At 31.6% G+C, this 27,057-nt stretch overlaps 1 protein-coding gene across 2 annotated transcripts in view; it reads left to right on the forward strand.

Moving 5' to 3' along the window:
* Positions 1–319: 319 nt before the first annotated feature.
* LOC145256274 (uncharacterized) overlaps positions 320–27,057 on the forward strand; it is a 117,614-nt gene continuing 90,876 nt past the window's right edge. The window contains exons 1-4 of one of the 2 annotated variants that reach the window (XM_080114956.1): positions 334–727; positions 7,455–7,589; positions 10,500–10,568; positions 13,172–13,398. In XM_080114956.1, the coding sequence (XP_079971082.1) occupies positions 644–727; positions 7,455–7,589; positions 10,500–10,568; positions 13,172–13,270 (387 nt within the window). In that variant the 5' untranslated portion in view covers positions 334–643 and the 3' untranslated portion in view covers positions 13,271–13,398. Of the gene's footprint in view, positions 728–7,454; positions 7,590–10,499; positions 10,569–13,171; positions 13,399–27,057 lie in introns of those variants that run through there. The other variant, XM_080114957.1, reaches the window with a different exon arrangement.

Consider the following 27,057-nt stretch of genomic DNA (forward strand, 5'->3'; position numbering starts at 1 on the left):
AGAGAGAGAGAGAGAGAGAGAGAGAGAGAGAGAGAGAGATAAACAGATTTAACATGTGAAGCTCGATTATCGTGTCTTTTTGGTTCTTTGATAACTTTGTTTAAATATATACGTGCTTAATGTATCCGTGAATGCACATATATTCTATATTAAAATATGCACAAACATTTAAATAACTCGTGTTCGCAGGTTACGCCTTGGAAAGCCAATTCACATACGCACAGTGGAGCCTCTGTCTGATAAGTAAAAACAAGTAAAACGAATTTTTCAAAGATATTATGAGCATGCGTAGTCGCCTTTAAAAACAGTATCTCCTTCAAGAATATTAAGCTTTGTTTAAAATATACGTGCTTAATGTACCCGGACATGCACATATATTCTATATTAAGCTATACCCGGACATCCCTCTGTATTCTTTGTAAAATATTAACGAAACTTTAAATAAATCGTGTTCAGGAAGAATTAATTCGCAGGTTACGCCTTTGAAAGCCAAATCACATACAATCAGGGGGCCTCTGTGAGATAGATGACATTTATTTGATACATCCACCCCACTTTTCCCAGTTCCTGTAACGACAAACATATATAAACGTAGATAAATTGTCTCCACAGATAAGACGAACATTTAGCTTATTCGTGCGCCATGGCATCTCATTCACTAGTTGTGTTGGCATTTGTAGCCGTCATATATTTCTTCCCATGTGTGAAATGCCTTCCTCCACCACAGGTATGAGAATTTTTTCCTAAGATTGAACCTTGTACTCTATCCTTCTACGATATGACAGTTTTATATATGCCGTGTTCTCTCTCTCTCTCTCTCTCTCTGTCTTTCTGTCTTTCTGTCTTTTTCTAATTTTACTTTTGTTAGTTTGAAGAGATCAATGGGCTCCTTCCTGGGGCTAACACTTGATTCTATTATAGTTTAAATTTATATCCGAGGGCTCTTTTAAGAATAGACACTGTTCCCTTTATGGCTGTTATCTGTATTTCCTTACAGCTTGGTTTTCCAGGGATTGCTTCTAAGTATTTTTGAAGGTTCTTTTTTGTTAGGCCAGTTGCTCCTGTCACAACTTGTATGATGTTAATTTCTTTCGGAGACCATGTTTTTAGATCATTTTAAGGTCCTGATATTTTGTTATCTTTTCCCGTTCTGCTCTATTAAGGCCAAAGTCGTTTGGAACTGTGACGTCGATAATGAGTGCAGTCCTTTCGAGCTTGTTCCATATTACTATATCTGGATTTATGACCTTGTATTTTATGTATCTGCCTGCCTGTATGTTTTTGTCATAGAACACTGTCACTTTTCCATTTGATGTTATCGGTGGTGGATCATGTTCCCAGATGTTCGACGACCTATCTAGTTGCATCTCTCCACAGATCTTCCAATGTAAGTATCTACATACTTTGTTGTGGCGAGCAGTGTAATGACCATCGGCTAGGAGGATCTTGCATCCAGACATTAGGTGGCGTGGGCTTTCAACAGCTGAGTGACAGAATTTGCATTGGTCGGTTTTTTTGTAGACCAGCTATTTTCTTAAATCCATTTGTAAGTAAGCCTTGGTTTTGTGAAGCTATAATTAATCGTTCTTCATCAAATGGAAATTTGTCATTTTTAAACCATCGTAATGAGGCCTCCTTGTCAATGTAGCTCTGGTTCAGTTCTTCCATGAACCTGCCTGCTCTCTTATGTTGATGCCATCCTTCTAGTCTTGTCTGAAGTTCCCTTTCTGTATACTCCTTTCTCTTCTTTCGGGCGATTAGGGTTGCTGGGTTGTCATATTTTTCTAATGTGTTGTCTAGTGTGTTACCACTGAAATTTTCACCGGGCTTTGTAGTTGATGTCTGCTGGGGCAAACATTTGGTGTGATATATTGGCCTATGCAAGGTTATGACAGTTTTGTATATGCCGTGTTCTCTCTCTCTCTCTCTCTCTCTCTCTCTCTCTCTGTTTTTATCTGCATGAATAACTAGTCGAAATTCTGTCATCATCTCCCCTACCAGCGGGAATATACATGCGACTGGGAACCGCTTATTAATTTCATATGTCCAACCGTATATATATATATATATATATATATATATATATATATATATATATAAAGTAGCAGCATTCGTGTGTCTGTGTGTGTCTGTGTGTACAACTCCCAATCACAAAATAAATATAAAGGACATATGTGTGTACACCTCTCCTGGTCAAGAAATACTAATGCCGATTTTAAGATACTTCTGTCAAAGGAGAGATTATATAGCATACGGACTTTCAATATATAGCATTCTTCAAACCATTTCTACTTTACTGCGTTACGGTCATTAACATATCACATTAAATGAAATCTATTTCAATAATTACCTCGATGACATTACTTATTCGATATAATAGCTCTGTTTCAACTGTACTAATTATTTTTTTTTTAATTATTTAGTTTATTTAAATTTCAAGTTATATTTGATTTAACTTATTTAATTTGAAATCTTAAACCATTTTATTTTCAAACCAAAAATCAGAAAACCAAATTTTTTTCAATTAAACTATCACAGAAAACGAATATCACAGTTATATTTGTTTTATGATATGAAGGCATTACTAGGTGATCAGAAAGTGAGTGCTCATTTTACTTTAAATTTGTATAGTAATGTGATCTCACACTTTTTGAAAAAGTAATTTCTTCATATCATGAAAACTACTTATCTGCCTCAAATTTACACGTAATATTCGTTTTCAGCACCACCGAAAACCATTAAAAGTCGTCATTTTAAAGTTTTTTGGGGAGTTGGAAAGAAACTTGATACTGACCAAAAAACTGATCTCCTGGTATTTTGTTGCCTAATACGTTTAAGCATAATAATATGAAACAAGAAATTTTGAAAAAAAAAATTAACTTTTTCGCGTGGGAGAAACTTTTTCTATATAAATTTAACGTAAAATAACCACCAACCTTTTGGCCACAAAGCGTTCAACCAGACATATAATCTCTAGCATTTTTTCAAGTTTGGCGATTGAGGGGGTGGGACAAAACAGGACAAATACAATTTTTTTTAGTTTTTTGTGGTGGGGGCGGCGCGAATTATATTTGAAACATAAAATAACGATAAATTTAATTAATTTTTATGAAACAATTCTGTACTTTCACCTAAGCATTTTATAAACAGAACGAACCCCAAAATATGACAAAATCAATTTTTTTTGGGAGGGGGATTTCATTAGAAATATAAAATGACGAAAAATGTCATATAATTGTTTTTGGAATTAATTTTTGGTAGATCTTTTTTTTCTTTTTTTTTGCGATCTAACAGGCATTCACTGCTATTTTTATTGCAACCAAAGTTGTAATGATTTATTTTTAATTAACTTTTTCGGGGAGTGGGGTTCTGTCCAGTGCTCAATATCTGGAGAATAGTTTCTTCTCTTTGTAGCCTCTCTGTCGAAATATCTGGTGGAGAGGGTATCACATACTTCTTTCTTTGGGCGATTACATTTACATGTTTTCATCCATGTTACCCATAATGGAAATGATTAGACAGAACTTCATGTAAACCCAGAAAACGCTGGGTACCCATTCAAGTATATATATATATATATATATATATATGTGTGTGTGTGTGTGTGTGTGTGTGTGTGTGTGTGTGTGTGTGTGTGTGTGTGTGTGTGCGTGTATAATTTTTAACCTGTTCCTGTCATTTTATGATTCCGGTACAATTACACATTCTTTAAAATATCTTTAATAATAAGCAATAATTTTTTTGTTTTTTGTGGGTCGGATTACCGTTAATATATCCGTGTATTTAGTGCATGTATTTTTGGGAAAAGTAAACATGAACTTGTGCCTAGGGGATGCTATATATATATATATATATATATATATATATATATATTTATGTGTGTGTGTGTGTGTGTACTAGGAAAAGTACTCGTTGTTGACTGGGTTCAAAAACAGCCTTCAGAAAAGGGACTCTGATTTATGAAAGTATGATAGTTTATGAAAAGGAAGGCTTGTAAAGAGATAGCTTCGAATTTGAGGGTATCAAAACCAAAGCAAAATATGATGAAAGTAAAAATAAAATAGATAAACCCCATAATTTATTACACCATACCTGTTCACACTGAAAAACTTATCACAATATTCTGGGGATCTATATTAAAAAAACCTTGTTAAACTTTGTGACATATTTCAATTCTATGCTGGTCAGGCGGGAACGAACACCCCATAATTTTATTATACCATATTTCTTCAAACTGAAACATAAATATCAAAGTATACTTACACAGACAGATATGAAAAGTCTTTATTAAAGTTTGTGCCTATTTTCATTCTATGGAGGCCAGGCACGAATTCAGACCCCAAAATTTTATTATACCATCCGTATTTAAGTTAAAACATACTTATCAAAGTATTATTATGTACATCTATATCAAAAACACTTGTAAACGTTTTTGTTATAATTTTTTATTTCTATACTTTGTGAACCAGGCGCGTACGCGGACCCCACAATTTTAATGAATCATCATTATGCCAGATCAAACATACCCATTCCTGTGTCTCAATACATCTTCTATCATTATATGTAATCAGTTTTCTATAATAGCCAACCATATAGGAGCCTATTCGTGACCAGACACATACACAGACGTTCAGCTTCATATTATAGATATACGGTTGTTTTCTTTTTATTTTTCCACTTCTCTTTTCCACTTCCCCATCTTTCTTAGTTTGTCCGTTTTTTTTTTTTACTTTCCTTCTTTTTCTTTCTTTCTTTCTTGACCAGACACACACAGAGACGTTCAGAGACGTATATATATATATATATATATATATATATATATATATATATATATATATATATATATATATATATATATATATATATATTAGTTTTACTGTTAGCTCAAAATACATTATTAATTAATCATTTAACATTGGTAGCGGTAATAGAAAGTAAAGTTAAACTAAGATTTAAAAAAAATGACAATTGAAAGAATCATTTTATTGAACGTTTTCCGATTTTTACGATTCCGATTATTATTATCGATTAATTATCCCAAACCTAATTTCATGAAATAAGGGGAAATGTTGAATTCTCTGCTTTTCATCATCCTTTTTTTTACCTATGCATGTATCAACTGTTAAACGGCTGTTTAACTTTTCTTTACAACACCCCCACTCACAAACACACAGACACACACACAGACACACACACACACACATCTATAATATAAGTTTATGAAGACACTTTTTTATAACATGAATGGATTAGCCAACTTAATCACGAGTTGGAAACTAGATCCAATATCTGGAACATTTTTAGTTCTTGTGATTAAGGGAAGTGGTGTTTGATTAACAATGCTGGGGAGCCATCATTTAATATGCTGTATTGTTTTTAACCTCCAAAACATGGTTAATGTTACAAAATTTATGATATCTTTAATTAAAATTGGGACTATTTTGAATCCGAGAGAGGAAGCTGATGCAGTGATTGCAAGTGGTTAAATAACTTACTGACTAAATAGTTTTCCAACGAATGATAAAAATATAAAAATTGAATGAGGTTTTTATATAGTTTTAATGTTTAAAATCTTCCCATACCTCCCTCTCTCTGTCTGTTTCTCTCTCTCTCTCTTTATATATATATATATATATATATATATATATATATATATATATATATACATAAATACTTGTTCATATACACTTTTTCTCATATTATTAAAACTGGAACCCAGAATTAAATAGAATCGAGCAGTTGCATCGACAACGGCTGGGTCCCAGCTTTAATAATATGGGAAGAAGTGTATATGAACGAGTATTTATATATATCTATCTCCCTTTAATGTTTAATATGCTTTGGTTTTGACACCCACAAATTCGAAGCTATCTCTTTCCAACCCTTCCTTTCATAACCTATCATACTTTCATAAATCAGAATCCATTTTCTATAGGCTGTTTTTGAACCCAGTCAACGACGAGTACTATTGCTAGTATATATATAATTCAAACACGGTAAAACAAAAGTTATGATGAATTTAGTTATGTTCAAAATCGTAAATCGTAAAAATTAAAAAAATCACCTTCTCAGCTATATCGTGGAAAAAATGTTCAATTTTCCTTCAGTAAATAATAAATAATGAATTTACTGGTGTTCAAAATCGTAAAAATTACTAAGGAAGTGAGCGATGCGTTTTATGACTGTTTTTTTTAACAACGTGGTCGCTTCAGTGACTATAATTTCTACTAATTAATAGCTCTCGCGAAAAAGATAAGTTTCCATAGCAACCAGGTCGCAAAAGAGAAGTAACAAGTGAAACGAAATAAAAGCAGACGAGTGCCGTGCATTGTTTTACATATTTCTACGTTATGTTTATTGGGGCAAAATATTATAAGACGAAATTAAACAAAGAACAAGTGAATTTACTGGAAGCCTGCAAAAATCATGGATTACAATAGAAAAAATGTGAGCATGAAATGTAATATGGTTAAGCTTAAACATGGAAAAAAAGGACAAGATGTTCTAATAAATAATATAAAAAAAATTATGACTTTTTTTGCTTTTAACACTCATATACCTTTTCTCTATGTCCTTAAAGGCATTCCACGATATTGCTGAGAAGGTGAATTTTTACGAGTTTGAACATCACTAAATTCATTATAAGTCTAATATTTTCTTTGTATGTGCTATTTAGCAAAATAATTGCGAACCAATACTAGTATTTTGTTAGAAGTTTTCCTCTGAGCAGATGTATTTATATTGAAAATCCATGAATAAAGGAAATTAATTGAAACATTGTATTCTTTGGTTCAAACAATAAATTTTTATTTTGAAAAGTGATTCTTTTTAAATGAAATTTGAACATATAAACTCTAATTTTGTTTGCTCTATCTAGTATACTGAGCAATTTTATTTGGCTGGGATTGTTTTATATGAATCTTTCCTTCCAGTATTTTATAAGACTTGAAACCACTAGATTCACTAACCTATAATCTAATTTATTTCAATGCCTTAAAGTCTCTCTCTCTTTCTCTATTCTCTCTCTCTCTCTCTCTCTCTCTATATATATATATATATATATATGTGTGTGTGTGTGTGTGAAATTATATATAAATATGTAGCAAAAATGGTAATTAGTAAAAACCTGACGAAAGTGCTCAATACTATTGAAGAGCAAACATATACATTTTATTTTATTACCGTTTTATCGGTTGTAACGAAGTTGCTGTATCGTTGTTACAATTCGGTAAGAGAAACATGTGTAACTAAACAGGTAAAACGGTAATATCTATCTATCTATCTATATATATATATATGTATATATATATAAATTCACATCTTATACCTTTTGCCTATATATGGAATCGCACGAAGATATAACAAATACTTAATTTAGTTTATTTCCTTATATATCTCTACACTTAATATTTTGGTATTAAGTATATTATGTTTAATCTTTCTTTGATTTTAAGCCACCCCAACCTGATGTCTGGCGGAATATTAGCGTTAACGACCCACATATCCAGGAATTGGTGAAAAACATGCCGAATATTGTGCCAGAGTTTGCTGTTATGGATATCATTGATGTGATTCACGCAGAAGCAAAGGTAAACATTTTCTTTTTCTTAAAACATGTGATTATACCAAAGTTTTCTAATCTTAACGTTGTCCTTTGTATTGTTGTTGCACTGTCCAAGATCTCGCGAGTTACGGGAATTAAACTTAGATGGGCAGAAAAGGCAGTCTTACATCAGTCGCAGGTGATTTGGGTTAGTTTTGCTATCTTAACTGGTCATAGCAATTTTTCATCACCCTATTCCCGTTCTAAGGCGGCTGCATGCTTTTCTCTTGAGCCAGGGCGCTTCATAGCCGGGATGAGAGCCTAAGAATTTGGGATACCCAATACCCATGTCAATAGCAATGGCGAGGTTTTTCAGTACGTGCTTGCTCTCTTCCGGTGATGCCAAGTTGAGAAGGATTTGTAAGATAGCGCGGATACGCGAATGAATGCGAAGTGACGTCACCAGTGGGGGAAAAGAAAGATAAAAGAAAGAAGGAGATCGATCACAAGAGGCACGAGATAACATTCGAGGTCCCGCGAGAAACAATAAACATTTTGAGATCTCGTGAGATACGTGGAAAACGTTCTAGATCACGTGTACCAATGAGGAAATAAAGGAACAGCGAGTTGGAGTTATTTCCACTTCTTTATCTTGGTCTCCTTTGGGACTATACACAAATAGATAAATAGGGTGAGAGGACTGATGAGATCTTACAGCAAAACGGGAATATCGTACTTCCTATTTCAGAAACACTGCAGATGTGAAGGCGAATTGAACATGATTTGTGAGTATGGTCTCGGGTAGCTCATTCTGACTGGATTCCGTTTTACGAAGGACGCAGAACCACGATACTCATCTGTTAATAATAAAAGTATTGGAAACATCGCTGTACAGGATTCAGATAAAACAAAATTAAGCCCCTGGTTGTGCATTTCGTTACCCAGCAGGTACTCCAACGAAAAAAAAAAACCCTTATTAAATGCTCAACACTACACTCAAAACAGCTTTCATATTGCTGTCCGAACCCCACTTTAAACTTTAAATCGTAACCGACAGTACAAAGTGCGAGTGGATGGGAGCATTCGAGTGACTCTGCGCAATCGTCCGATTTTCCGTTAAATATAAAAAAAAATAAACCTCTTACCAACTTAATAAATAATAAAGATGGTACATTTAAGAAACTTCGGAGAAGTAATAAATTATGGTTCAATTCCCCTTACAACAATAACTTTAAAACTTATATCGTAAGCAATGTTTTATCGGTGAATTTTTTAAATACTCCCATAAATACCACTTTATAGTAAATGAAAATACTGTGAAAATATATTTTTCCACAAACTGTAATAAATGCAAACAACAGGAACATTTATCAAAATGTTGATGCTACAAATTCTATCTCTTTAGACTGCAACTGCCAGATTTCTCAAGATTGCCCCGCAATAATAACTGCACACAGAGTAACTGATTTATTCATTCACTGTGACTGAATATAAAAAAAATCTTTATGCTTTTTTTTCTTAGTATTATTTTTTTGACGCATTTCCGTATTTCTGCTCTGGTTTGTTTTTACTTTATAATATATATATATATATATATATATATATATATATATATATATATATATATATATATATTAAATAGTTCCTTAGTATTTCGTTAAATATTTCAACTTCTTATCTACCTACTCTTCATTCCTTATATCTACGTATATTTTTAGGTTTTCGATTGTTTTTTCTTTTTTTATCAATTATTCCTTACATTTATTTCATTTCTAATCTGTAACTACTTTTAATCTTTATATTATATTTTGTAAAATGCTGAATTTTCCCGTTTCTGATGAAAATCATTTAGCTTTGAAATGCCATCGCCTCAAGAGTTTTTCTACTTTATTTATTGATCTGATGTAATAAACTATCTGCACGCCTGGTGTTGCCCGATCGTACAATAGACTTAAACAGTATATTTTAATTTATGCAGGCTGCATATATATTATTATTACATCAATCTTCTGTTGATTATTATAGATTACGTGTAATAATTTTCCCGATGGACTAATTTACAAAAAAAAATTACATTAAAAATTAAAACATAATAATGATAATGTCGTTCATCAAATTCCGTCTGTGTTTGTTTACAATATCATGTCAGCTGATATTTTGGCTTGATGATGAATGCTCTTAAAACGTAACTTCTGATGATGTTTTTTCTTCAAATATGCAAACGAAGAAATGATTTGAGACGATTTTGAATGGTACCTCTTTTATATCGTAAATTGAACTCATTAAGAAAAAATATAATAAAATGGTGAGGTAAACCCGAGCTTGAACACATGGTCATTCGATCCCTGGTCGAATGCTCTACCACAAAGCTATATCTCCAGATGTCAATGATTCTGTTTTGTCTTTTTTTTGTAAGAAGATATCATTTACTAAGATTTTATTATCTCCCTTGCTTCAGAGTCTTACACCTACCCCCGCCTTCAAAGTCTTATGCATTTTACATCCTTCCTTTCTTCTCCACCTTCTTCCCCTCTCTCTATCTCCCTCCCGCTATTCCTATCCGTGTTGAATCTTTTAAACTCGAATTCACCCCTTTCAATGTCTATTTAATTATTTTATCTTAATTATTAGATCTGAAAACTTAAAGTTTGTCACATTAAAATTGAATCCACTTTTTTTTCTTTTTCCTGCTTCTAATGTCACTTTCCCAATCATAACAATGATTTCTATTAAAGTTTGACGAAGTTACTGGATCGTTGATACGATTCGGTAACTGAAACATGTGTAACTAAGCAGATAAATCGATAATAAAAATATATATATTTGCTCTGCAATCGCATTGAGCACTTTCTTTAGGGTTTTCCTTATTACCAGTTTGGCTATATATATATATATATATATATATATATATATATATATATATATCTTGTTTTATTAATTGTATTTTTATTTACAGATGGATAATGGAATTTTCCTTGCAGTGACAGTTCTTGCACGCCCGAGGTTCTTAGTGCCTCCACCACAAGTAAGTAATGAAAATATTCTTCAATTTTTTATGCTTCAAATTCTTTTTGTTTGTGTTTCTAAGTACGAAACGCTTTTATTTCCTGTTCATCTTTTAATAGTTCATATAATTGTGTATATAATAGTTTATATAATAGTTTATGTACTAGTTCATATAATAGACGTGTTGGATCTCGGCGTCGTTTCAAATTATATGTGTTATTCTTTTCACCGTGTGACTTGATTTGTTGTATGAAATTCATTTCATCAAACTTTAATTTCATAGATTTGAAAATTGATTTCCATGTGTACATATGTATGTATGTGTATGTTTATATATGTGTATATTTATATATGCCTATGTATATTTCTGCATTTTATATATAAAATCTATATATCTGTATGTCTGCCTGTCTGTCTCCATACTTTCAACCTGTATGTTTTTATTTCCTGCATTCTTCAACTTATATATTTTCTGGTCAAAAATATTGCCGGATAAATGACAAATGTCAAAACTGTTCATCCACTCCGTCTTAATTAATAAATTTAAAATTTTAGGTCAAAAACTGTCCATTTTTTAATGATATCTTTTCAATTTACTGGTAAAAATAATTCGACGATAAAATTAATTTTCTTGTCAGTCATATTGCGAGTTGACCTTTTGGTTTTCTGCAGAGATGCGTTGTAAATCTCTTTCATGTATTGAATGTATTATGGAAAAATCAGACACCGTGTTCGACTGTAATTTAATCGCTGGATATTGCCTAATTCAAGTTTTTGCTTGGTTTTTATTTCTACAATACAAATATTTCTGACTAGTCTTGTCGCAATAAAGAAAGGTTTTATTTCTCAAAGGAAAATATTTTGTCAATGTAATCCTCCATATCAATTACATACAATTCATTATCAATTACATACAATACCATATAAATTACATACAATTTTATACAATGACATACAATTTTATACAATGACATACAATGTTAAATCAATTACATACAATTTATATCAATTGCATACAATTCTAAATCAATTACATACAATTCTAAATCAATTAGATGCACTTTTATATCAATTACATATAAGATCGTTGTGTTCAATTCAATTTTGATGTTTTGGTAAGGTTCGCTTGTTTTGAAAATCTGAGCTGACATATTCTCTCCTCATTTTTTCATCGGGAGTGATTTTTAATTTTTACTGAAAATGTGTTTGGACATATTTTTTTTACTTCGTTTCAGTAGGGTATTTTTTCTTTATACTGTAAAAGTAATGTATTCTTTGCTTGCCTCATTTTAAATTCATAATTTACTTTTTCCATTCATCCATGTTTAAGAATCGCTTTTCCCGCTTACAACGTTTTGAACATACGGTACGCTTTTCTATAAGATCCATTTGCGTCGTTTTCGAGTTTCGCATGTACTTTTCGTCTGATTTAAGCAGTTTTTGCCGACACTACTTTCTGAGCGAAACTGACTATCCGCTAGTCTAAAGTTGTTACAGTGCCTGTTTACGATTGATACAATAGTAAAGTAATATTCGCCTTTCCGCCTAACTGAATTAAAACATTTCCACCTTTCGTTCTATTTCCCTCTTGTTGTTCTTAAATTTCCTTACAATATATTCATCTAGCACGTGATTATTGTTGTTTTTCCATTTATTGTTCAATTTTATTTCGAGATTGATTTCTATTACACACGCTAATCCTATTTACGTCTTAATAATTCTGCTTGCAGTCTTTCTATAAATATGTTGTTTGTTCCTGAGCTCTTTATTCGTAACCTTTTAGCATGGTTGTCTTTGCTCATCGTGTTTCATAGACATACTTTCTTCTTTCACCGCATCTATTTTTATTATTTTACATCTTCGTATGTCTTTAACCATTACGCTATCTTTAGCTTTCTTTTCAGTTACTGCAATCTTGTTTCCTGCACCGATTTTGTCAATTCTTTTGGTGGGTTTGTCTATTTTAAGCGTGTATAACCATACATCAATTTTGTAATACAATCTGTTGAGATGTGTGTAATACCTTGATTTATGGTTTTAGTTTCATCCAGTGTTAGTTTATTATGAATATTAGTTTCCTTTTTCCCATGTTTATTATCTTTGTCATGCGGTAAAGTTTTTGTGTTTCGACGTCAGTGAGTTTTTTTAGGATTATTTTATATCCAAAGGTTTCTGCATTGTTTGTAATCAGATCAGCTTCGATCTGTGAATTCTTATTTTGCTGTGATATATTTTATCTGTCTAATTTAACACTTTCTTCTTCTTCTTCTTCTTCTTCTTCTTCTTCTTTTACTCCTTCTTATTCTTCCTATTGTTATTATTGTATTATTATTGTTGTTATTATTGTGATTATTATCATTTTTATTATTATTGTTATTACTATTATTGTTATCGCTGTTGTTATTATTATTATTATTATTATTATAATTATTGTTAATCTTGTTATTGCCAATCTTATTCTTATTTTTGTATTATTATTATTGTTATTGGTAATGTTATGGTTATTATTGTTATTGTTATTACTATTATTATTATTATTATTAATATTATTATTGTTAATCTTGTTATTGCCATTCTTATTCTTATTTTATTATTATTATTATTATTATTATTATTATTTAGATTCAAAAATGTATCATCACTGTCCATTCTCTGGATCAGCCATCGAAACTTTTTCTGACGAATTTCGTTTGCAATCCAATTCCTACACAGTTGCAGTAGATTGACGGAAAGAGGAAATCGACGATGCTTTCCGGTACGCTGTTGATTTTTTGAAGGTTTGAAATAAACAAAAGATGCAAATATTTGTACATGAAACTTGTTTTCAAATAAATTGTGTACAAAAGAAAGTTTCGGCCTTTTTATTTACTGTTTTTGTTTTTTCATTCAAATAAATAATAAATAATTCTAATCAAATTGCTGTCAGTATAAAAAGTCAAAATAAACTTTAATCAAAATTCTTGTTTCTTAAATACGTAAAGAAGTGTTAATACAACTCCGGCATGAACTATTTTTTGAGTCAGTTGGTCTCCTTACATAGAGATTAGTTTATTCCTTACATAGAAATTAGTTTTTTTCTTGTTCCTGCTGCCATTTCAATAATCTGTCCTCTCTCTTTTCCTCGCGGTCAGCCTGTGCCTGTATTTGTGTTTGCAAAAACTCGTTTTGTGTAGCTTGTCTGCGTTCATCCCACTCAGCCTGTGCTTGTAAAAATTGCATGAACATTTTTGATAAGTCCTCCATGTTTTGTTTTTTTTTTTTTAGTGTGTAGTTAAAAAAAAATATTGTACCATGTACAATATACACCGGTTTGGGTTACAACAAAAAAGCCAATTGCTGTAAGCTCCTGTTTTCCATAATACTATCGCTGCTTGCAATAATATTTTCTTTTTGCGAGTCACGCTGCAAAAAAAAATAAAACAGGTTTATCTGGAATCACGAAATGGAATTGACTTTCCGTTTTTAGGCACTTACTAATAAGTAACTCTTTCCACAAAATAAAAGTTTTTTTTTTTAAATCGAGTCACAATTGAATAAATGTATGCAGTACATTTAGTTCTTTGAATTTTTTTTCTCTAGTATTTTAGTAATAAAAATACCTCTTAAATTGAGATTACCCTTTTTTTCCGTGACGTTTTACTGTATTATCCGTTATTCAGTGAGAACTTCAAGAAAAAAAATCCTTTCCTTGAATTTTAGTTTTAGCTGTGGTATTTCCTTTTAGTACCGACGTCAACCAAAACATTAATTAAAAAGTCCTTTGGTTGTTGTTTTGTTTACGGAGAACAGTAATTAGAATCCACTGGTGAACTTTTTTCGTAGGTTACTTCCTTGCTTTTCGTAATACGGGTCTGACCTGTCGTTTTTTGCAACAGAACAAAGTTCGCTTTTCGTTTGCAAGTTGGTCCTTTAGTAAGATTTGTCGTGTAGCGACAAACAAAAATTCACTTTTACATTCGTTTGCAAGTCGGATTCCCAGAAAACGGCGTGAATTGTCGCTTTTGCAACGTTAGAGTTTTTTTTCACTTGAGTTGAAACTTCTCTTTAGCGTAAAATCCGTTTGCTCGTCAACACTTTGCATTCCTTAAAAAATGGTCAACCTTTGCGTTGTACTTTTTTTTTTTAAATAGTTCTTCGTCAAACTGTAATATTTGACGCTTCATATCTCGTCGCCAACTGTTGTGGTTGCAAGGTTGAACAATAATGAGTAATGAAATACAATGAAGACGCAAAAAACAAGATAACGCAATAATAAGTGTATTAAGAAAAGGTATATTTACAATATGTACAAATGACGGTGTCGAGTCAGAAAGTCTTGGTGGGAGGACATGTACGCTCTTCGGCGTCACTTCCGGTGGCATTTGAGTAAGACACACCAAGGCCAACCTAGGCTTGCCATTATAGTGTTATGTTATTCGCATATGCAAATAAGTGGTTGCCTCCACAACACTTACATAGGAATTAATTTATTCCTTACATAGAAATTAGTTTATTCCTTACATACGAATTAGTTTATTCCTTACATACGACTTAGTTTAGTCCATACCTACGAATAAGTTTATTCCTTACATAGGAATTAGTTTATTCTTTACATACGAATTAGTTTATTCCTTACATAGAAATTAGTTTATTCCTTACATAGGAATTAGCTTATTCCTTACACAGAAATTAGTTTATTCCTTCAATACGAATTAGTTTATTCCTTACATAGGCATTAGTTTATTCCTTACATAGGAATTAGTTTATTCCTTACATAGAAATAAGTTTATTCCTTAAATACGAATTAGTTTATTCCTTACATAGGAATTAGTTAATTCCTTACATAGGAATTAGTTTATTCCTTACATAGAAATCAGTTTATTCTTACATAGGAATTAGTTTATTTCTTACATAGGAATTAGTTTATTCCTTACATAGAAATTAGTTTATTCCTTACATAGGAATCAGTTTATTACTTACATAGGAATTAGTTTATTCCTTACATAAGAATTAGTTCATTCCTTACATAGCAATTAGATTATTTCTTACATAGGAATTAGTTTATTCCTTACATAGAAATTAGTTTATTCCTTAAATACGAATGAAGCTATTCCTTAGATAGGAATTAGTTTATTCCTTACATAGGAATTAGTTTATTCCTTACATAGGAATTAGTTTATTCCTTACATAAGAATCAGTTTATTCCTTACATAGCAATTAGATTATTTCTTACATAGGAATTAGTTTATTCCTTACATAGAAATTAGTTTATTCCTTACATAACAATTAGTTTATTCCTTACATAGGATTTGTTTATTCCTTACATACGAATTAGTTTATTCCTTACATACGAATTAGTATATTCCTTACATACGAATTAGTTTATTCCTTACATACGAATAAAGATATTCCTTACATAGAAATTAGTTTATTCCTTACATAGGAACTAGTTTATTCCTTACATACGAATTAGTTTATTCCTTGCATACGAATTAGTTTATTCCTTACATACGAATTAGTTTATTCCTTACATAGGAATAAGTTTATTCCTTACATACGAATTAGGTTATTCCTTACATAGTAATTAGTTTATTCTTTACATACGAATTAGTTTATTACTTACATACGTATTAGTTTATTCCTTACATAGAAATTTGTTTATTCCTTACATAGAAATGAGATTATTCCTTACATAGATATTAGTTTATTCCTTACATACAAATATAGTTTATTCCTTACATAGGAATTAGTTCATTCCTTACATAGAAATTTGTTTATTCCTTACATAGAAATGAGATTATTCCTTACATAGATATTAGTTTATTCCTTACATACAAATATAGTTTATTCCTTACATAGGAATTAGTTTATTCCTTACATAGGAATTACTTTATTCCTTACATAGGGATTAGTTTATTCCTTACATACGAATTAGTTTATTCCTTACAAAGGAATTAGTTTATTCCTTACAGATGATTTAGTTTATTCCTTACATAGGAATTTTTTTATTCCTTACATAGGATAGAGTTTATTCCTAACATACGAATTAGTTTATTCTTTACATAGGAATTAGTTTATTCCATACATACGAATTATTTAATTCCTACATACGAATTTGTTTATTCCTTACATATGAATTAGTTTATTCCTTACATACGAATTAGTTTATTCCTTGCATAGGAATTAGTTCATTCCTTACATAGGAATTAGATTATTCCTTACATAGGAATTACTTTATTCCTTACATAGGAATGAGTTTATTCCTTACATACGAATTAGTTTATTCCTTACATAGAAATTAGTTCATTCCTTACATACGAATTAGATTTTCCTTACATACGAATTTGTTTATTCCTTACATATGAATTAGTTTATTCCTTACATACGAATTAGTTTATTCCTTGCATAGGAATTAGTTCATTCCTTACATAGGAATTAGTTTATTCCTTACATAGGAATTACTTTATTCCTTACATAGGAATGAGTTTACTCCTTACATACGAATTAGATTATTCCTTACATAGAAATTAGTTCATTCCTTACATACGAATTAGATTTTCCTTACATACTAATTAGTTTATTCCTTACATACGAATTAGTTTATTCCTTACATAGAAATTAGTTTATTCCTTACATAGGAATTAGTTTATTCCTTAAATACGAATTAGTTTATTCCTTGCTTAGGAATTAGTGTATTCCTTACATGTGAATTAGTTTGTTCTTTATATATTAATTATTTTTTTCCTTACATACAAAGTAGTTTATTCCTTACATAGGAATTAGTTTATCCTTACATACGAATAAGTTTATTCCTTGAATAGGAATTATTTCATTCCTTACATAGGAATTACTTTATTACTTACATACGAATTAGTTTATTCCTCACATAGAAATTAGTTTATTCCTTACATAGAAATTAGTTTATTCCTTACATACGAATTAGTTTATATCTTACACACAGATTAGTTTATTGCTTACATACGAATTTGTTTTTTCCTTACATACGAATTAATTTATTCCTTTTCACACGAATTAGTTTATTCCTTGCATAAAAATTAGTTCATTCCTTACATAGGAATTAGTTTATTCCTTACATAGGATCAAGTTTATTCCTTATATACGAGTTAGTTTATTCCTTACATACGAATTAGTTTATTCCTTGCTTAGGAATTAGTTTATTCCTTACATTCGAATTAGTTGGTTCCTTACATATGAATTAGTTTATTCCTTACATAGGAATTAGTTTGTGCCTTACACAGGAATTAGTTTATTCCTTACATACGAATTAGTTTATTCCTTACATAAAAATTAGTTTATTCCTTACATACGTATTAGTTTATTCCTTACATACGAATTAGTGATTCCTTACATGGGAATAAGTTCATTCCTTATATACGAATTAGTTTTTTCCTTACATACGAATTAGTTTATTCCTTACATAGAAATATGTTTATTTATTGCATAGGAGTGAGTTTATGCCTTACGTAGGAATTAGTTCAGTCTACATACGAATTTTTTTACTCCTTACATACGAATTAGTTTATTCCTTACATATGAATTAGTTTATTCCTGGCATACGAATTAGTTTATTCCTTACATAGGAATTAGTTTATTCCTTACATAGGATTAGTTGATTCCTTGCATACGAATTAGTTTATTCCTTACATACGAATTAGTTTATTCCTTACATACGTATTAGTTTATTACTTACATAAGAATTAGTTTATTCGTTACATACGAATTAGTTTATTCCTTACATACGAATTAGCTTATTCCTTACAGAGAAATTAGTTGATTCCTTACATAGGAATTAGTTTATTCCTTACATACGAATTAGTTTATTATTTACATACGAATTGGTTTATTCCTTACATAGGAATAAGTTTATTCCTGGCATACGAATTAGTTTATTCCTTACATACGAATTAGTTTATTCCTTACATAGGATTAGTTGATTCCTTGCATACGAATTAGTTTATTCCTTACATAGGAATTAGTTTGTTACTCACATAAGAATTAGTTTATTCGTTACATACGAATTAGTTTATTCCTTACATACGAATTAGCTTTTTCCTTACGGAGAAATTAGTTGATTCCATACATAGGAATTAGTTTATTCCTTACATACGAATTAGTTTATTATTTACATGCGAATTAGTTTATTCCTTACATACGAATTAGTTTATTCCTTACATACAAATTAGTTTTTTCATTATATACGAGTAAGTTTATTCCTTATCAGTGGCGGCTCGTGCCTAAGATTAGTGGGGGTGCTGTTATAAAGGAAACACTTTTTTTTTAATATTGTGTAAGGTAGAGAATAGCATCAGCAGTGAGATATCTACTGGATCGATAGAAAGATCCCACCATTTTTCCAGCGGCCTTGGCAACATATTTGATATACGTGTTCCATTTAAGATCAGGAGTAATGGTCAAGCCCAGAAGCTTGTCAAAACTTGAGGCCTCTTGAAGACGAGAGCCATTCATTTCAATTGATGACAAATGTGAATTAGAATGTTGATGATGTAAAGAGAGAAGCTTGATTTTAGATGCATTAAAAGTAACCAGCCACTCCTTTCCCCATTGTACTACGTGCTCAAGATCAGAGGAGAGAGAATTGGAGAGAACTTGGTCGTGTACTGTCTTAGATGTGGTACCATAAATGGTAGTGTCGTCAGCATAAATGTCTACAAATGATGTAAGGATATGATTTGGAAGATCATTAATGTAGATCAGGAAAAGAGTTGGGCCCAGGATGGATCCCTGAGGGACACCGGCATTAATACTGTGAGCTTCTGATTTTTGCCCCTCAACTACTACTCTTATGAACCTATCAGAAAGAAATGATTTAATAATTGAGAAGACTTTTCCAGCTTTACCATAGCTAGCGATCTTATGAAGTAAACCTTTATGCCATACCCTATCAAAGGGTGTAGATATGTCAAGAGCAATTGCCCTAGAAATATTGCCACCGTCGAGAGATTTGCTAATACTATGCGATATAACTGTAAGGACATCTGCTGTAGATCTAGCAGAACGGAAACCATATTGAGTGTCACTAAGAAGGTTATTTTTGTTGGAAATGTTTGATTACTTATGTATTTAACACAGATTCTAGCAACTTACTCATGACGCACAGGAGACTTATTGGCCTGTACTGAGAGGGGGATGAGCGATCACCTGAATTCTTAAATACAGGGCATACTGATGAGATTTTCCAGGGAGATGGGAAACTATTCTCCTTAAGACAACTTTTAAACAGTTTTGTAAGTATGGGCGCTAATTCAGGTTGAAGTTTTTTGAGTACTATAATTGGAATACCATCAGGGCCAGTTGCTTTACTCGAATCAAGGTTTTTGATTAGCTTCGCAACATCACGTACAGATATACGTATATAACATAGCGTGTTTTCTGATACAGGAGGAAATATTGGGGGTTGGCGGTCTTGGTCGCAAAGGGTAGAATTAGCTGCAAAGTTCTTGACAAAGAGTTTGGCTTTGTCTGATGCTGACGAGATAACCTCAGGTCCATTGATAATAGTTGGGATGGAGCACACGCTTCTGTTCAGGATTCTATTTGCTATTTGCCAAAACTGGTGGGAACCAAGCCGCTGCTCAGCTACTTTGGACTTAACAGATTGAGCATATAACACTCTTGCGTTCCTTATTACTTTCTTACAATGGTTGCTGGCAGTCCTGAAAACGGCTTTAGTTTCCATACATCTATTACGTTTGAAGCAGTGGAAAAAGTGATTTCTGTGCGCAATGGCAGCAGCACATTCTGGAGAGAACCATGGCTGGCTGTTAGGTTTTTGCTGAAACTTTTTAGAGGGAATGAAATGGTCAATACCTACAATTAACCATTCAGTTAGGTCTAATACTATAGAGGACACATCCTTTTAAAACATGGAATGCAGAGGTAGATCAGATATAAATGTACGGAAGCTATCCCAGTCAGCCTTAGTGTATCGATATACTGTACGATGAAGAGGTACGTCTGGGGACTTATTACATTTCATTTTTATCTTAATTGATACAACAGAGTGGTCGGAAAATCCAAGAGGCGACAGAACAGAAACTGAACATAGTTCAGGGCAAGTTGTGAGAAAAAGGTCTAGTAGGCTCGCATACTGGCCGTCATTATCGGGCACACGGGTAGGTTCCTGAACAATCTGAGTGAGGTCATAGGCAATGGAGAAATCATGACAGAACCTCCCCTCATCATCGGTCTTGTTTGAGTGGGTCAACCATTCGACGTTGTGAACATTGAAGTCTCCACATACGTGAATGTTAGCTGAAGGATAAGTAGAAAGGACTTGGTCAATTTTCTCAGATATGCTTTGAAAGATAGTAACTCCGCTGTTGTGGGGGCGATAGAGAGTAAATATAAATGCAGTAGTGTGAGCTAAAGCAACCCGGAAGCACATATAGGGTAAGTTAGGATCTTCCCTGGAGATGTCCCTCCCACATGGAAAGCTATCTTTAATATAGGCACATATTCCATGCCCATGGCGATCTTGGGGTCAGATTTAGAAGTTAAGTTAGAGTATCCTGAAATTGCAAACTCATCTAGGGAAATAGCATGTCCAATGCCAGTTTCACTTAAAAATAAAAGGTCTGGTTTAGTCTCCTGTAATTGGGTTTCAACCTCTGGAAGGTTAGAACGAAGACCCCTGATGTTGGAGAAGGAGACATGGTAGTAGGGGTCTACGTTGGAAGTTGGAGAACCGGGTTTAATCGTGTATTTTTTCTTGAAACTTGTCATGATGAAATTTTGGAATTTGTGGACTAGGTGGACAGATTTACTTAGAGCAGGACAGAGAGGGGAAATTAAGAGAGAAAAAGAAACGAATAATTTTTTTTTAATTTGTAGCTAATGATAAGGTAAAGCCGTAACAATTACCCACTAGTATGGCACCGAGAGGCCCCACCAGAAGCTACTGCATGGTCCAGAATCCATTCACCAAATGGCAATACAGCAGCCCCAGTACTTTGCACCTGCTGATAGGACAGCCTCCTTAGTGGTTAATCCAAGGTTCGGGTCTCTGACTATCAGGCGGATAACGTCAGCCCAGACAAAACGTTTACCTCCAGCACCCTTACTAGTGACATGGCTACAAGGATAGACATAGAAACAGAAAATTTCCGCCATCTCAGCCAACTGTTCGCAAAAATACTGCCAACCTAGAAAACAGCTTTTTCTTCTCCCTTTGTCCGAAAAATCACTCATTTAAAAAATGAGGACTGAGGGACAAATAAGAAGAAGCGAGAGTAACAGGAGCTGCCGATAACGCATCCACAATGCGTTTTCTACTCTCCATTAAAAAAAAACAAAAAAACTATTAAGTATTGTACTTAATAAAAGTCCAACAGACGTGTTTAAGGGAAAGCATGGTGATAGATTCCCCTCACACGAACTAAAAATGAGTATAATTCGTAATTTTTGCTATCAACTCGGTAGATAAATAAACATATGTACGAGGAAAAAAAAAAGCTAGCATTTTATAAAACAGAAATACACAAATTAAATACTGAAATAAAATGGAGTTGTTAATATTTTAAATCTAAAATAAAAAGCATGATTGAAATCACTTATCTCAACAAAAACAATTCCGTCTCCAAATTGCAAACTGTATTGAAGGAAATTCAGTTAGTAGCGTTCAAAACATTTTTTTTTGAAATTAGCCGTTAAAAGAAAATCGTGATTTTATTCTGAACTTAAGCTAGTAACGTTTTAAGAAGCTTACGATATAAAAGAAAAGGCTGATGGGGGGGGGGTTCTTCCGAAAGTAAGTTGGTGCCGTTATAAGTAATTTCGAGATAAGATGGAAGCCGGTATTGGACTAGAAAAAAGCTAGCATTTAATAAAACAGAATTACACAAATTAAATACTGAAATAAAATGGAGTTGTTAATATTTTAAATCTAAAATAAAAAGCATGATTGAAATCACTTATCTCAACAAAAACAATTCCGTCTCCAAATTGCAAACTGTATTGAAAGAAATTCAGTTAGTAGCGTTCAAAACATTTTTTTTTTGAAATTAGCCGTTAAAAGAAAATCGTGATTTTATTCTGAACTTAAGCTAGTAACGTTTTAAGAAGCTTACGATATAAAAGAAAAGGCTGATGTGGGGGGGGGGTTATGGAAAGTGTTCGACTGAGCTTCAATCTATGGTCCCCCCTCGCCAAACTTTCACAAGAAACACTCGTCTAGCTGTAAACACTATCAATAATTTCCCCCACTCTTTATCTGTGCCTAAACCTAAACGTAGATTCCATGAACAAAGCTTCTTTCTTAGAACTGCACGCCTGTGGAATTGTCTTCCGTTTTCCTGCTTTCCGGCTGACTACAATATGGTTGTGTTCAAGTCTAAAGTAAATAAGTTCTTGATGAGCCGTTCCATATAAGTTATTAAATTTACCAAATTTTCATTACTAATGATTACTATATTGACCAATTTCTACTGTACACTCTTTAACCCTTATCCTTCAGTGGCCTCTGGGCCTTGATAATGTGGTGATGCCTTTGTAAAAAAAAAAAAAAACAAAAAAAAAACTTCATTCTTCTTGTTTTATTTGTGAGAAAAGATTGATAATTTTCTCCTTCACTTCTGAATGACTGCTGAAGAACTTTTTTATCAATTAAAAGCACTGCAAGTACATTTAGTCTTTCGCAACCCATGGTGTTCCTTAGAAAAGTTTTTATTCTTTTCAGAGTTGAAAAACAACGTTCTATCTCTTATGTAGTCATGGGAATTGTCAAGATAATTTTTATGGGTTTTGTGATTTCACTAAGAACATCGTTTAAATTGTATTCCAAAATAAATTTCAGGAGATCAATTACTTTGCAATACTCATGGATATCTGACCTACTATAAAATATTTCTAGCTCAGTTTCAAACTTTTCTTTGTCAATCATGGAATATGCTTCAGTTGTCAAGGATATCTCTTCTGTAGGTAGTTTTTTTTCTTAAAACTAGCAAAGCTTATCTTGTTAAACAATTTAGCAAGTATTAAATGTTTAGTTGAAGAATATCTGTCCGTTATATCAACAGATATATAGTCACACAGTTCTTTAGCTTCGCCCTTGAGTGTTTGTGAAGAATTTTCACAGTATTTGGTGTTTCTTATCTCTAAAATAGCAGTTTTGAAATTTGTTATGTATTCATTGACTTTATATATGCTAATTTCCCGAGAAATAATTTCAACATGAGACATAATTTTATGAAATAGCTCAAACCAAAATATGAAATTTTCATCGTTCAAATATTTCAGAATTCCTGTCGCTTCTGCAACGGTCTCATCTACATATGATGTTGACTGAATTTCAGTGACAGTTTTTTTTATGCTTGAACATTTTCATGAACTCTATTTATGTATGTTAAAGTTCCACCTTGTGGCGGATACACGTAGAATGCTTACATCCAGATGCTTCTTGAAAAATGGACGGACGCTGTGGTGATCTAGAAAAGAAAGTCGGAATAGCCAAAATGTTAGAGATAAATATTCTAGCATTTCGCGTAATGCTTGCTGCATTCCTCATTATTAAATTTAGTTGATGCCCATAACAGTGGGTGAAATGCGCATTACTATAAACTGCTTTTATTTTCGCCTGAGCACCAGCTTTTTTGCCTTTCATGACATTTGCATCATAAATGTCTGAGCTATCAGTTTTTGGCGATTCCCTTGAAGGATTATATCCAATTGTTGTAGAATACATTTTGATATCCTATCAGCGGTTTGGTTTTCTGGAATAAAGAATCCCCAAATGCGTTCAAGTATTTTTTTATCCAAGACGTACCGTAAAACAATGATCATTTGTGTATGCTCAGACACATCTGTTATTTCATCAGCCATGCCAGCTACAAAGGAGGCTTTGCTAATTTCTGCCCTTATTTCATTATGGTATATTTGTAAAAGACAGTCAAGTATGTCATTCTGAATAGTCTTGGAAACACCTTTGAAGACATTACTGGTTTCTAAGTGATTCTTTAAATCTGGATCTAATTAAGATGCAAAATTTAAAAATCCTCTAAATACACTTGGATTTACTGAATCATCTTTTTCATCATGTCCTCGTGAGGGAGTTTCAAAGTTCCCACAGAAGAAAATACAATCTATTATTTTAGATAAAATTTCACGGTTCTTCTTAACATTCATGTTATGATGATTGATTGAAAGTCTGCAGGCCTCACTAAGTTTTGCTTTAATATTTATGGTCCCCAAAATTGATAGGGAAACTACATTGTCAACGTGCTTCTCATGCTTTTCAGTTCTATCTTTCATTTTGCTAATAGTTCTGAAACTATCTTTTGTCCATGTTACATCACCCCCTAACAACAAACAAGGAAAGCAGAACAATGCCTTTTTTAGTTCACATTAAAGCTACTTTGTTGTTGCTAATGCCTGGCTGAGATATTTGAATATCAGGCGTTGAACAGCTTCTTTTCTTAATTACAACTTTATCATGGAGAGACTGCTATGAAAACTCAATCTGTTGAAGTTCATTTACCGTCGCAGAAGTTATTTCTTGGGGGTGCAAGGAGACCATGGTTAAATTCTTTTTATATCAATTGTATTGGGAAAGGTAAGTACTAGGTAGTCTATTAGTAGAATATCAATTAAGGTAGAAGGAATACAATGTTTATGTGATCCTTATTTGCGATTCAACTGAACCGGAAGTTCTAACTGAGTTGAATCATACTTTTATAACTTTTAAGTCACAGATTTTTATTAACGAAAAAAGTTTTACTATTTAACAACGGTTTTATTTATAAAAAGCTTATTGTTAATTAAAAATAGGCGTATAAAAAATAAGCTTGTCATTAAAATTGCTTTTTTTATTACAAATATTTTTAACTTTGCCATTATAAGCCGTCGAAAAAGGGCTAATACGCAAAAACATTTTAATCAAAAAACACTATTTTAAATTGTATACACTTTACAGAGTAATAAAAAAATATACAAATATATTTCTTTTAAACTTTACAGGTTAAATAAAATTTTACCGCAGGCAAACAAACAAAAAACATTGTTTAAATACATTTTATTTACAATTTTTTAATTATTTATTTTTTCATAAAAACAAAATCTTTGCCTGCAAACAATGGTAAAGTTAGGAGATTACCATTTAAAAATGGTTTTATTGGATAACAGTTTTATTTAAAATTTAAAAATGTGTGTTTATAACAAAACTTTGTAAATAAAATATAGAATAAAAAAGTTTACAGGTTTGTACTATGAGCAAACAAAAAAAATAAAGATACATAATTTTATTTACAAATCTTTTTACAACTTTTTATATAAAAATAAAAACAAACTTTGATATTTACTAAGCTTATTATAAAAACGGTTTTACATACTCGTCTTGTTATTGCACATTTTAATTAAAAAACTTTGTTCAAAGTGTAAAACTTCTTGCTTTGTCCTCGTGGGATGTAAATAAATGCTAAAGCTTTATATATATATGTATATATATATATATATATATATATATATAAAGGAGATTAGAATAATAGTCTAAAGAGCTAAGTGTATTTTAATGTAATAGTGAAATTACTAGTTTAATTAAAATACAGGAAATGCTCGTTGTAATTTAGATATATAATAAGCTCGATAGTTAAATGTCCTAGAGCTAATTCAAATTTTAAAATATGAAGATATAAAAAGCACAACCAAACTAGTAAATTCAAGACACGAGCTTCTATCGTGTAATCATAAACGTTGGTTTAAATTTAATAAATATAAACCACCTTAAATTATTAAAAATTACTCATTAGTAAAAATAGATTTTTTTTTTTTTTTTTTTTAATAAATTAAGTTAAACCAATTACCGCCCTTAGACTCGTAAATCAAATAATAAATAAAGCCATGACAATTATCTCCCCTTAAAAACTTGCAAAAAAAAAAAAAAAAAAAAAAAAAAAACTCTCTCTCTATAGATATTAACTGTAGCGTCTCTAAATCAAAATACGCTAACGGAAACAATTTACAGCACGAGCGTCGCCCTTTTAAAATTCATCATTCAATAAAATAAAAAGCTATAGCAAACATCTAAATGACTACTTTAAATACAGTTCCTGATTTCAAAAAAAGAAAAACCAAAAGGTAATTATATATCTATATAATTTTAAATCAAATTTATTATGTAAATTCAAAAATATATATATTTTTTCTACTCATTTCTATCTCTAACCTATACAAATTTTCTTATTAATTTTCTTATAAATTTTATATCCAAACCTTTTACTTCAATTTTTCAGATTCATCTGCCTTACTTTTAATGCTAGGTTTATTTTTGGTGTCTTTTCAATTCAATAGAAATCCTCCTAAATTTGCTGATGAGGAGACCGTGCTTACCAAAAAAACTATGTATAATTATTCTACGTGACTTCATGTATACCACAAATAAAAAGCACGGATTTCCGAAACGATCGTACAGATAATTGACTTTGTTGTTGTTCCTTCTTATGAAACTGATTTTTAATTTAATTAAATTTTGATTGTTAAATTTAAAAAATTTTAAAACT

The sequence above is a fragment of the Euprymna scolopes genome, chromosome 32 (genome assembly GCF_053919585.1).
Source record: "Euprymna scolopes isolate OS-2025 chromosome 32, ASM5391958v1, whole genome shotgun sequence".
NCBI classification, from domain to species: Eukaryota; Metazoa; Mollusca; class Cephalopoda; order Sepiida; family Sepiolidae; genus Euprymna; species Euprymna scolopes.